The following is a 14396-nucleotide window of genomic DNA, read 5'->3' as shown; positions in this document are numbered from 1 at the left end:
TTATTCCTCATATAGAAGATATTGCATATCTTTGAACATCTCCCAGAGCACTGTCTCAGTCTCCCATACCCATGTTCCTGCAGATATTGAGACGTATCTCCATAAGCAATTTGACTTTCTTGGGCTTTTCCCTAATATCCTGAATTCTGGGGAACTCAAGCGATTTTTCCATACAAGTGTGTAGGAAAGGTCCTATATCTAGCACAGGATGCATTTGGCAACTCACTAATACAGAGGACAGTCTCTCATTAATACAAAATAATGAAAAATTAAATGTCTAATTGAACATCTGAACACAGGGATGGATCTGGATGCCCTAACTTCAGCAGATGAAAGTGTGGCTGCATACATTCCTCTACCCTAGAAAACAAGCTTAAGCTTCATAGTTTATAAAAAGATAGCTGCTGTTTTGACTATCCCTTCTTAAGTCTTAGTGAAAATTATTCATATTATTGTTGGTATTCTAGACTTCACTTTCAGAAACAAAATTATTATCATACCAGCAAGAAATACTTGACAAAATCCAGCAGCTGGGCTACAGCTTCCAGAATAGCTCCCAAGTTACATTAACTGCCACCTCATTGTTCGAGACTCACCTGTTGCAGAATTATCAGTGATGGCAGTGACAGCAGATAGCTCTAAAGATAACAAAGCTTGCTGTGCTCTTCTTGAAAACCTCCCTGCTCCCCTCCCCCCCATCCCCCCAAATGCTAGATGCACTGAATAGAAATAAATTTTTCTCAGCTACACAGAGTACTAGACCAAATATCAGTGCAACTTATGGCAGAATATCATGTGAATGTGTCCATATCTGGTGTTCTAGACACTTGGAGTACTACGGACAAACTATGATTCATAAGGACAGTCCAACATCATTACACAAACTTGGTTAAACCTTTCTCTTTGGTTTGTTCATTACTGTCTGTCTTCAGGAATAAACATCTGAAGAAAACTAAAATCATACACCTCTGGCATCACAATCAGTAAAGAGGTAACTTCTTGAAAGTTTTTGGATAAAGATTTTAGTCCAGCTTTCTCATCTGCCTAGAAGAAAGGATAAAACCAAAGCTTTCTGTATTGGCTCTACCCAGGGGGAACAAAAAGAAGTTGCTCATCGTCTGTTATGGTCAGATATTCGCCAAACAACTTTGGCAGTGTTGTCCCACTTTCTTACTCCTTCACAAGTGCTATCAGCACAGACTTTACAACAGTAGTTAATCTGATGACCTGTTTATGTCTGGGTTGCTACTGGACATGCATACTCTGCAAACCAAATACACCTTTGTTCACAGCACTCTATGGCATATACTAATCGTAGTCTCCAAGATATACTGGCATATCGCTGCTTTCTCTTGCTCAGGTAGGGATATCCTTTGGTGTCTCAAATCATAAGAACTAAGGAGGATCCCAAATGTATTCCCTTCTTTTCATTGGCCAGTGTACTTACTGGTATCTACCGAATACACCTATGAAGCCATCAATCCCATCTTGCCTTGTATAACATAAATTGAGAGTCCTGGTAATATACATGGCCCCAGCTATTGCCTTTTCCTGAAAAGATGCAGCAGAAGTCATGCACAGTGCCAGTTGTTCTTCCTTTGTAACAGTTTTACCACATATTTGTAATGAAGGATTACATAAGTCCTGCAAGTGGTTTGTGATCGGCTGTAACTGTTGTCAGTACCTTCGGCAGCAGGTCAAAACCAGCTCTAAGTTAAACTGTGATCTTGTAGCTGTAGCATTCTCGTGAGAAAAGGGAGCAATTATCTCAAACTTCGAGGCTAAGCCGGTACTGAAGGTGGTGTGAGGTGTTCATTGAAATATCGGTGTAACAGAATGTCAACATAGTTAATCATAAAGAATGAAACAGCCATTTGATTTGATAGGTAAAATCGGGACAGTTATTCCCTGAACGGTGAACCCGGGTCTGGGACAGATGGCCGACTACAGCCTTTTATTCAGAAACAGGGGGAAGGCTCTTTGATCTGGAAGGTTTCTTCAGGTGTCAGTTCTAGATTCAATGTTTGCATGTTACAGTGGTGTGGCACAACGAAGGAACCAATGATAGCTTTGTAACTTGTGTCGCAAAACCTGTGTTTGGTAGTAAATGACAGTTTTGATTTTTTTTTTTTAAATAATAATCGGGCCCATTCAGACAAGGTCAATTTTTAATACAACTGAGTGCACAAGTGAATTAAGGAGTTAGGGCACTTAACAAATAAAGGGTAGCTTTGTATGTAAAGCAGTCACTGAAATGGGTCATTCATAAGGGCACTCATTGACAGTGAACTTAAGGAAAGAGGCTATGGCAGAAAAAGCTATCATTTCTTTTCATCTTCAGTGTTTGCTGAAACGGCGACCCCACAAAGTCCTGTTTGTGAACTGTCTTACAGCTATCTAGCATGGCCTTATTACAAGAGCTGATATTACAAGAGCTGATCCCTGTTTGTAGCTATTTGACTCTTAACAGTGCTCACTTTATTCTAGGAAGTAACACTAAATTTCTGTGAGCATCTTCATTATGCCTCCACTTAGGGCAGGTGCCTGTCAGAGCAGCGAGCAGGCGCACTAGGCTATAACATATGTATACTTGACTTCGCTTTAGATTATCAAACTTGATGTGATGGCCAAACAGCAGCAGCAAGGAGCTGAGAGATGAGTGAGAAAGGATGGATGTGCCATCTAAAGATACCATTGAAGCACTGCTGAAATAAATGAAGAGAAAGGCTGTTTGCCTTATCTGACCAGTTTTTAATTAACTGTGACAAGTTTTGCAAAGAAGTTCTTTTTCCAGGCATTTGTTAAAGTTCTTACCCTTTTCTGCTCCAGGCTCAGAGAAGGGTTTAGAAATTTTAATTGGAGCAATTAGAGTTATCTCAAAGAACACTTTCTTTTTCCTGTTCCAAGACTTTGCAACGTAAATAAAACACGCTTGCAGAGAGAATTTTTTGTTTGCTGGAGTAGACACATTCAATAACTGGAAGTCTTACTACTGTCATATGAGGGAAGATCTTTCTGATGAGTTAAATTAAGTTTCTGCTTTTTCTATTGCTGCTTCATTCTTTTAACCTTTTAGAAGAGGATAGCAGGGAGAAGTGATTTCAATCAAGGTATTTTAAATCATTATGTCTTTCTTAGAATCACTTGTTTGGTCTACGAGTACTTCTGAAACACATAGAGCTTTTGTAGATCAAAATTTGAAAAAATGGGCTAGTGCAACTTGAGAGTATGCATAATTTATTCTTTATACATTTTGCTTTTTTTGGTACCATTGTAGTTTGGAATGTCTTATATGTGACTTTATGAAAAGAATGACAGTTGAAAATATGTAAACATATATAAAATTATTTTAATCTTTCCACAGTTCAGAGGTGTGTAGCTTGATAGTTCTTAGCAAGTTGAAAAATCAGTGTGTAAAATAACATACTTGTTCCACGTATTTCCAGACTACAAAGAAATCATCAACACCACCTGATTCTAGTATAAAAAAATTCTGATTTTTATATGGCCATTTAATAGGTCATAGGAAGTAAGTAAACGGGAAAAAGCAGAACTGCAGTCATCTGTCAGGGTGTTTTTTCTTTATTGTAGTTATGATCTCATCAAACTGAAAAAAATTTCAGTGGGTTTATTCTTATGCTTTTTTTCGCATGGGGGCAAAAACTATAGAGATTTAGTATTTTTAACTTACTTTGAATTTTTTTTTTCTATATGAATGAGCTTTTTTGTCTTCAGAGACATTTTTTTCTTTCTTTTTATTCATACAAGGGAAAAATCCTAACTAGTTCATTTTAGCACCTCCATCCCCCTCTAGGTGGGGTTTTGTTATATTAGATGATTTTCTTTGTCAATATGTATTACATGGTTTGCTTTGTTACAAATTACAGCGTAGGTATACTTTTCCTTGGAGATGTTAATATTATCCTGCACTTTTTCTTCAGTAGAAATGAAATTTGTGGACTTTTGTTTCCGCAAGTGTGGAACTTTGCAGTGGAAGAGAAAAAATAATTGAAAATGCCATTAACAAGTTGGAAGCTAATTTAAGTGGAAAAAAATATGCATTTTCACTTTAAATAAGAGGGAAGAAAGGAAAAATGAGGAACTAATAGTACATATGTGAATAAAGTTCTACATGATTAAGATTTTAATATTTAATTGACTTTTCTTTAGCTTTTGAATTCACGCTTCTGTAGTCAGTTTTCAACACAATGGCTTGCTACTTGAAAGTAATAGGATGATTGGAATTGGTCTCATATTTATCTTGCTTTTACTGTAATGCTGAAGTTTTGAGGGATTTTGCTTTTGTTTCTTGCTGATTGGAATACTGAGATGAACTGGAAGCTGAGTTTTAATTTTCACTTTAGATGAGGCTTTTGTTGACAAACTTAAGTGTCCTAATATCTGAGGTTTTCATCAGATTTAGAAATCACTGTCTGAATGTATTCATAAAATTGCAAAACAGAGAGATCAGTTTCTTTACCAAGGTAACTGAGCTTCAAAGCAACCGGCTCTCTCCATTATCGATGTGTGTGCAATTTTCAGTACATCTTTCAAAGTTAAGCTCTTTATTAATACAATCAATTTATTTTTTAGGGAAATATGTTGATTGTGTTTGCAAATGCTGGAAATGACAAATGGAAAAATACAGAAATAATTTCTGAAAAAAAAAATACCATGATTATTGGTTCCAAATTTGAATAACTGTATCTTTTTAGTAGCAAAACTCTAATAGTAATGAGACAAATTACACAGGACTCTTATTACACATTCTCTTTTCAGTTTGGTTTTTTTTTGTGTTGCAGAAATAGTAGCTAAAATTACTGGTATTGAGCACTTTCTGAAAAATACTCATAAAAATCCTGGAACTAAACAATTAAAATACTATCCAGTCTCTTCTGGTCCCAGTTAGTAATGATGTTTTCATAAATGAGTCATGCAGGTTGAAGGGCTCTTCCAGAGGTAATTTCATGCAACTTCCTTCTCAAATCAGCAATTTCAAGTCACAGGGATTCCACAACCACTCTGGGCAACCAGTGTTTGGTTGCTCATCTGGTAAAATATTTTATTTATTAACAAGTCAGAATTTTCTGCGCTGCAACTTTTGCCTGTTGCCTATATCCTTCTCCTGTGCGCTTCTGAAAATATTTTTGTTTCCATCATCATCTTGATGGCTTCCAATTAGATAATTCTAGAGAGCTTCGAGATTCCCCCCAAGCCTTCTTTTCTCTTCAGCTGAACAAACCCAGTTCTCTCATCCTCTCCTCTTACATCGTGTGTTCCAGTCCCAACCACCTTGGTGGCTGTCTGTCGGACTCTCTTCAGCTTTTCAATGTCTTCATTGTACTGCGGGAGCCAAAAATTTGGCACAGTACTCCAGCAGTGGTCTTGCAAGAGCTGCATAGAGAGAAATAACTGCTTCCCATCTCCTGGTTGTGTACTTTTGCTAATACAGCCCAGGATGTAGTTGGCCTTGGTTTTGGTTTTGTTGGTTTTTTGGTTTGTTTTTATTTTTACAGCAAGGGCACACTGCTTACTCCCAATTCTTGTTTTATCCAGATTTCATATAATCTGCAAACTTGCTGAAAAGGCTGTCTATCCCATTGTTTAGATTATTAATAAAGGCACTGAACAGTATTGGCCACAGTATCACCCCCTGAGGGTTGTCAATAGTAAGCAGCTACCCATTGGGCTTCATACTGCTAATCACCAGGCTTTGAGCCTGACAATCCAGCTGATTTTCCAGCCACCTTGTTAACTGCTTCTCCAGTCTATACATCACCAATTTGGCTACAGGGATGTTTTGAAGGCTGTGTTGAAGGCATTAAGTCAAGACATGCAACACCCATTTCTCACCATTTACCCACACCACCAGTTACTTCATAGTAGAAGAAAATCAGGTTAGGTACTGATTTGTCCTTCTACACAATTATAGATCTATTTGATCTTACAGATCTATAAAATAATTTCTAAAATTAACAATGATAGTTAATAATGAACTGATCAGTGTTCGTGAAATTTTCCTTTGGGTATAACATTTGTGTTTCATTGTAATTAATTGGAACTAGGTTGCTAAAATTTTTCAAAGGTTTAGACGTGAAAGGTTGACAGAAAAGCCATCTAAACTTTAAGTACAAAATGTGTAACATTCACTTAGGCCTGGACTACCTGTTGGAGAATAAAACCAATTATTTCTTATTTAATTAAAACTGTCCAGTCCACTGAATGATGCAAGGATCCTGCACAGAACATCATATTTGATTGTATAAAGACATGAGTAGGCCAGTTAAGATTAAAAAAAGTCAGAATTACAGCTGTGTTTTTTAATTCCACATCATATTTTTTGTCAAATTTTTAAAAAAGGAATGTATGAGAGAGCATATTTTTCTTATTCTCTGTGTGGTACCTGCTGCCTGATTTTGTAGGTTCTGCAGGAAATGGAAGGCATGTCCTTTTTTGCTTTGGAAAGTGCTTATCTTGTGCTACTGAGAGATAAGTTGCTGTATTTTTAAGCCTACTCCGCTATAAGAACATCATTGCATAAAAGTGCACGTTCACATTTCTACCAAATCCTATGCAAAATCAGAGGCAGGAGTAACTGAAGGAATAACAGTGCATGATATGGCCAGGTTCTGAAGGAAGAAGAGGTTCTGATTAAATCCCTTCATTTTTATGTACATGTGTATGATTTCTTAGTATTTTTGAGAAATAGTGCCAATATTGCTCAGTGTTGAGGACTCCTTCAATTCTAAACTATGTTCTCGAATTTTCAATTATTTTGGCATTTCTTGTCAAGAAAAAACCCCGCAGAATCTGTCATTCCTTAAGGTGCATTAAAATCACTTTATCACAGCTATTTACATATCCGATGTTCTCAGTACATTTGATCAGCAGTTCTATGTCATTATGCTGACCAGAAAAATTACAGTATTGTTTCTCATAGGGGTACTGTAGTACTTTGCAGACCTATTTGGTAGATGTATTATGATGCGCACCTTGATTTTATATCTTTTTTGAAGTGGATTTTCTTATTTTTTTTTAAAGGAAGATAGCTATTATTAACTAAAAATTGGTAGTGATGAAGTACCAACCCCAACTTTGGTTAAATGGCCACACTGTTTAAAACTTCTGACTATTTCTAGCCATCAGTTTCTAGTTATTGAATCCCAGTGGTTTTAAGACAGAACAATATGTACTGAATTTGTGTTGCCAGTGAAGGTACTTTAAAGTTGTGATCAATTTGCACTATAACTTCTGTTTTGATTTTTTTCCCCCTGAAGACAAATTATGCTCCTGCAGTCATTATTTGAACTCTGGTCAATATATCGATATCATTTCTAAGTTGTAGACACACAAAGTGGACATGGTCTACCTGTACTGGTAGCTCTAGCACCAAGCAGGTAATAAAGTGACCCTCCACCTAAAGATTTTCTTGTTTATGTCAAGTAATTGTAAAAACTCTAGTAGCTTGTAGTAATGGGGTACTAAACATGAAACTTGGAACAGAAATTGTATAATTGAGCATTCTTCAATATTCTTGGGAATGTTGTCAAGATACCTTGTAGCTAGACATTCCCACTGGTTAAACTGAAAAAGAAATATGTTGCATATTTTTAATAGTAATAATAATTATCAATGAAAAGCATGCATGTTGCACATAATTTGAGAGCTACTAGCTTTTTTTTAACCTTTCTGTTGTCTTTTTTAAAATAAAGGATTCATTGAATGTATAAAAACCCTAAAAATATAAAGCATATATATAAGAGCCACCCCTTGTTATATTAAGTTGCATTCAAAGTTAAGCAGAAGTTGAAGTTTACTAATCCATTAAGGAACAGTATCAGTTACATGTTTTAAGTTCTTTATGTGTGAAAGCAGAACAATGGAGTAATGCTTTATTACTTTATCAGAATGGATAACTTGCAAGGATTGAAGGATTAAGTTTTGTATCTTTCTGATCCTGATATGTGTGTGTGGTCCTATGCTTTTAATTATTGTGCAAAGTCCTGTTCTGAAGATAAAAATATTAATTTTCATTCATCTGTGTGGGGTGTGTCCATAATAGAATCTGAATGCATCAGAGATATGATATATTAGCATTTCTCCATTCTGCCACTGAAAGGTAAGTATGTAACCTGTATTTCACAATTAAGAAGGATATCTACTCAGTGTCTTCCTTCAGCAGCCACACTTAAATCTGTGTTCTAGGGAGGTTCAGTCTGCCTGTAGCCCTGCTTTTAGGCTTTTCAGAATAGTAGGCATGTTGCCAAAATTAAGTCCTTACTATGCAGTCAAGAGGTGGGAGGTGGTTTTCAGCAGGTTATGTCATCCGAATCACAGGGAAATTACTTAAGATGGTAGCAGTAGGACATTTCCTTTGCTGAAGTGCAAAGCATCAATTCAGACTGTGGAGGTACAGGCATTTCTAAAGAGAAAAGCTTAGAAGAATTTTCCATATGTGGAAACGCTGTGCAATGTAAATAGCAGACACTGGTGTGTCAGCATCTCTTTTAGTGACATGCTGTTCTCTTACTGTGTATTCCATATATTCCATTTCTATAGTAGTAGTTGCTTTTATGTTCTCAGGTCAGAGACCACATCTCTGCACAAGTGGAAATTATCTAGTATGTAATTGCACTACTAAAATAAAAATAGTAAATCGTTTAAAATAGGCTTTCGGCCTATTATTTTTTTACCTTTTATCTTTTGTTTTCTCGGTTTCTAGAATTTTACAAGATTTTGTTTTAATTTCTTTTCTATTATTAAGCTCTGTTTCATTTTATTCTACAATAATAGTCCTTGGATGGTTGTATAATTGATGTGATAGGAACAGCTGGAGATACAACTTTCTGTATTTAGTGAAAGCTCGCGCAATTCAGAATAGGATACTTTTCACTCTTGGATCTTTCTTTACCTTTTTAAGCTCAAAATTTAATCTTCAGAATTATTCCTTTTTTCCCTGACTTTTGAAGTTTTGAGAAGCAACTTTTTATTTTAATCCTGAAATTTTGGGGGATTCAAACTCTCTTTTCTTCCTATACCATATAAGCTTTTTATAAGTGGATGTGAATTTGAACGTGCCACCAACATGTGATTGGGGCATCTTTCCTTTAACTATGGACTGTTTTTCCTAGCTTGCTCTTAGAGGAGTTAAATGACATTATTGGAGTTCTGTTGTTTATATGTATATTCTTGGTAGGTGCTGTTGTAGCCAAGCAGAGATTACAGAATAATTTGGTATTACAGCAGTATATGATGTGTGGTACAATAAACGTTCTCAAATACCACCTCACATAATGTGCCGTGTGAATTTACGAAAAGGATGGTATGTGCCTTAACATCTCTGTTCCTCTCAGCCTGGGAATTGCAGGAAAGACATGAGAATAATGAGAAGGGACTGGAGGATGTGGTGCGCATATGAGCCTCTCCAGAGGGATAGTCAGAAGTTATGTTTCTTTCTTATTCAGATGTTTGCGTATTTCTACAAGGAGTGCGGTTCACTTCAGCCAAATAGATACAGGCTTGCTGTTCCAGAACAGTGAAGTACCTGGATGCCTCTCCACCAATATGCTGCTCGGTGAATCTATGAATGGAGTTCCCAGAGTCCACTCTGCAAACTTCAGATATGGAGATTTTTCAGAAGGAAGCCACTCCTACCGCTGGAGTTGTACAAAAGCCTCCTTGGGAAATTTCTGAAGGCTCCAGTCTAGCTAGAATGTCATACATACTAAGATATTGAAAAGGTGCCTGTAACAACATTGTGCCAGTGGCAAGACAGAAACTCATTGCTGTCCAGAGCTCATGAGAAGGACTGACAGCCACAATATCTTGGAATTAAGGTGCAGTTCTTGAATCAGCACATTAGAACTGGCTGAGATGGAAACAGGGGAAAAATATACCACAGCTACCTTAAAGAGGGCAGCTGAGATCATTCCCTGTGGAGGAAGACCAAGGATACTGAAAAAGAGTCATGTTTTCCATGACAGGTACTGGTAAGAGCACTGAGAAACAGGTGGAGGTGTTGGATCTGCTTCCCTTCATATTTCTAAATGCTTATGCTGTTCTTGAGTGTTAGAAGCTCGTCACAGCTTATTCTTATTAAGACTATGAAGCACTATGATTTTTGTCTCTGATCCTTGATTGGGGGTAGTAAGATAAGTTCTGAGTTTCTTATATGGCAGTCTGTCCTATGCTTAGTTGAAATGACATTTTTAAAGCAAATTCAACCTCATGCTGAGCTTCTTTTCTAACATTTTGTATGGCAGCATAACCAAATGAATCTCTGAAATACTACCTCTGAAGAGGTGGCAACTGGAATAGTAAGCAGTGGAGACAGACTGGAAAAATAGTTTAATTGATGTGGCTCAAGAAAAATGCCGAGGATGGAGTAGGTAATAAAAGTGACATGAGGGTGTTGGTCCAGTTTGTGCTGATGATGTCCTGTGTGCTGACAGCTTCTTTTTTCTTCTTCTGAGGGTGGGCATAGGAAATGGTAGTAGATACAGGTTCAGTTGGTTGGGCTGACTGCTTTGAAAAAGCTTACGGCCCTTCTAAGGAGATGATCATAGAGATAATGCCTGCAGTCTTTAGAGGGCCCTATCAACAACACCCTGGAAAGAGCATCTTAGTGTAGTATGTTCCCCTCCTTAGATTTAATACCAGCATATTCAAGGTAAAGTGGCTGCCTCACTGATAAAACCTCTTGAATAGGTAGAAGCCATACCTGTAGAGAAAAAAGAAGCATGCTCCTAACCCTGCAGGCAGCTGGAAAAGTGGAAGAGTGCTGGAGACCAACAGTGTGGAAGGCTGGGGATGAGAAATTACTGATTATGGTGTGATTCAGATGTCTGTTGACAAAAATAGCAGAGAAGTATGCATGCTGCCCTTTCTTTGGGCATGTACATTACAGGCAGATAGATGACATCTTAGGGCCAAAATAAATGTCTGGTCAGGCTGCTTAGATTTGAGTAAATCCATTATGTGAATATAGGTACAGGTAAGTAGAAGAATAATAATGGTATTGTTCCACTCTGGTCTATGTGGTGTCAGTGATACATGACCAGAAATGACCAGAAGCTCTAAAGTTACCTGTTGTCTATGACAGAAGCAAATATATTTAAAGGGGTTTTCTGGGTTTTGTGTTTGGTTTTTTTTTCAGTGTTGGCGGGTGAGGTTTTTTGTTTTCTCCTCCAGAAAATACCACCCTACTCTGCAAACATACATGTAAAAAAAGCTTCTCGGGAAATACACAACTGTAGTATTTAAAGACAGACGAACCTTCTACTGGGTTTTCTGGTTACTACCATTCATAGGCATCAACTTAAGCAAATGGCCTTGTGCCAAATATATGCAGAATTCTTCTTGTGGCCCTTGTCATATCACTACGCATTTCTATCTTGCTCACTTCACAGCTATGTAAGAGCACTTAACAGTCTTACAAGATAAGTAGTGTTTCCAGTATTTTGAAAAGCACTATACAACTCTACCATTCTCATTCAAATAATCATATGGAGCAAGTTGCATGTATGGCTACCATACAAAATGTTATGTCTTCACCATGTCTGTTGAAAGTATGAGTTTGTGGATAGATTTTTTGATTTGTCTTTTAGGTGTTTCAGGGGAGCCATGGCTACACTGTGTGTGCACATATGCTATTTGTTGTTAGGTCAGCTGGTAGCACAGTTCGTACTCTATGGGCACCAAAGTATTTTTATGTCATATAATATTAACATTCTAACAGTATTCACATTCCTACATTTAACATTAGTGTGTGGTGTAAGGCCAATATTATTGTAAGACAAATAATGAAAAAGCAGAGTAGATACTATATTGTTTCTCCTGTATTCCTACTTGTTGGTTTGAAACCCGTAACTACGTTATATGGTAGAACAAGTTGTTTCAGCATTCTAACATTTTATTCCTTAGTGAGCAGTCTGAAGAATGCTAGTTCCATGAATGCACATCAACAGAAATATCACACAGACTTTTGTCCTCCTGTCTGCATACTGTGAGCTTCTAGAGCAATGTACTATCCAGTCACGTGCTTTCAGCTTTATTTGAGGCCCAGTGGAGAACGATTTTCATCACGCATAGTTAAACATTGCTACTCTGGGGTGTAAAAAAAGTTGGAAAAGAAGTGTGATCGGTACAGCTGCACCCTATAGCTTGTTGAAACATAAACCACATCATTATTGTTTTCAGTAAGCATCTAGTCAAATAAATTATTTGTATGTCTTCCATGAGAAACTAGTAATGGTTTAGATTAGTTTAGCAGCCAGATGATAGGGTTTTTTGGTGTACTCAGCTGTCATTTCAGTGGTTTATTTTGAGTAAGTAGGTAGTGCAAGATGCAGTTTCTTATGTGCCTTTTTAACTGAGGCTGTGATTCTGTTAAATGAACTTTTCCCTGTCCTTTCTTTCATATGATAAATGATAAAACAAAGTGTATAAACGGGTAACATCAGAAGGCAGCACTGAATTATGCTGTGTTGGAAAGGGAAGCTTCTAGTAACTTTGTTTATTTGATAGATGGGACAAAATGACATTATGCTAACTCTTGCTTTCTTTGCTGCTGCTACAGGAGATCCATCGTCGATTTGAAAATGCTCCTGACACAGCCAAGACAAAGGCTCTGCAAACTGTTATTGAGATGAAGGTAAATGATTGCATATAGGCAGCAGTAGAGTTTGTTCTCTGGAAAATGGGTTTTCATATGAAAGGTGACTACCAAATGCCATACGCTTCTGTTCAGTCTTCTAATTTAAAATAAGTATATTTATTTTATGCTATTCTATTATCTATTTTGCTTTATTTGTTATTATTGATCAGTGAAGAGACAGAGCTGCCTCATGACACAATAGAAACCTGCCTTCTGTCTACCTGCAGCAGTATATACAGATTTCTTTTGGTTAACCTAGAGTCTGTTGTATTACAAGGATGGAAATGATGGATTAGTAGGTTTTTATGATGATGTGGGTTATTTTCTTTTTACAGTATCAGCATTTGAAATACTGTTTTGCATTCTGTGTGTCAACAAAATTACAATTTGCAAACTCAAAACCCACTTAAATAATAGGTCATATAGCTAGAAAGATGTCTGTATGCCATCATAAACCTAACTTTTTTAGATGAATTTGTGATTGAATTCTTAAACCATTAACTCAAGTAATATAATGGAACTATGGCAATTTGCCAAGAACTCAGGAGCCACAAAGTGGAGTGTGTGGTTTACACAGCTTTATGCAATCATATTTCATATTGTATGGTCCATAAAGTATATCAGATAGGGTTTGGACAAATACAATTAGAAAAAACGGAAATTGTCTTTGCAAACTATACTCTTCCATTTTCATATCTTTCTCCCTACTTCTTTGTCTGTGCCTTTCTCTTTTATTTTCCTTTTTTCCTATTCCAACTCTTTCCATTCCTTCTCAATATTTTCCATAGAAATTCTCCATCTTTCTACTCTGGAGCCTTTAATTTACCGTCTTGCTTTTATTAGTCATCTTTGTGGTCCATAGTAATGAAAACTAATTGACCATCTGGTAACAATAAGCTGTCTTTACTATCAAAAGAGAAACACCGGTATTTCTGGGAAATGATGTAAGCACTGAAACTGAATACTGTTGTAAATTACAACATACCACTTCACCTTACTACTTCTCTTAAGTTTTCGTGGCAAAAATCCACTTTACTGATTTTAACTTAAGCATCAAAAACTAAGCAGGAGAGCCAACTAGATCTTCATAATGGGCCTTCAGAAAAAAATCTTCTTATGAATGAAAACCTGTATGTGAAAATGTTTCATGCTTTTTTTCAGTTGTGCGTTGATTATCAGACCAAAAACAGTTATGAAGAATTGCTCTATGAAAGAGTGGATAGTTTCGAATCCTACCTGTATTTCAGGAAAGACGAAATATTTTTGAGAGATTAAATAAAAAAATAGACTGTTTTAAGAGGTTACAATTCATAAATAATACCTGTGTTTATTTGGATGCATGAAGCTCTGTGTGCTGTATGAATCTGTTCTTGCTGTTTCTAACACATAAGACTTCTAAAGAAACAGTAAATCAAGCAGATTGAAAACCTGTAAAACTATGAGGATAATAGTAGATGGACATTTTTATTTTTTGAGCTGTGTATTTTTTAACCATGAAATGTTTTTTATGTTGTATATGTGAGCCAGAAGACTTTAGGGATCCCCAACTGCTTTATCCACTCAAAACTAGATTGTCCACTCAAAACTAGATTGTTGCATCTTTTCCTTGCTTGTGGTGTTTTTTATGTCCTCTATTTCTGACCCCACTCAATTTAGTAGTAGCACAAACTCATGTTTTTGCCATTCTTGCAGTCAAATTTTGCTGCTTCCATTTGGTTAGAATTAAATTTCTCTGGTTCGT

At 36.6% G+C, this 14396-nt stretch overlaps 1 protein-coding gene across 11 annotated transcripts in view; it reads left to right on the top strand.

Moving 5' to 3' along the window:
• The window catches only part of ERC1 (ELKS/RAB6-interacting/CAST family member 1), a 304473-nt gene that overhangs the window by 72257 nt on the left and 217820 nt on the right, over positions 1–14396 (top strand). For all 11 annotated transcript variants that reach the window (XM_055711657.1, XM_055711655.1, XM_055711653.1 and 8 more), the window contains exon 4: positions 12578–12652. In XM_055711657.1, the coding sequence (XP_055567632.1) occupies positions 12578–12652 (75 nt within the window). The remainder of the gene's footprint in view (positions 1–12577; positions 12653–14396) is intronic.

This window comes from Falco cherrug, chromosome 5 (assembly GCF_023634085.1).
Source record: "Falco cherrug isolate bFalChe1 chromosome 5, bFalChe1.pri, whole genome shotgun sequence".
Taxonomy (NCBI): Eukaryota; Metazoa; Chordata; class Aves; order Falconiformes; family Falconidae; genus Falco; species Falco cherrug.
The sequence above is the reverse complement of the archived record's forward strand: the minus strand, read 5'-3'. Positions and strand labels throughout refer to the sequence as shown.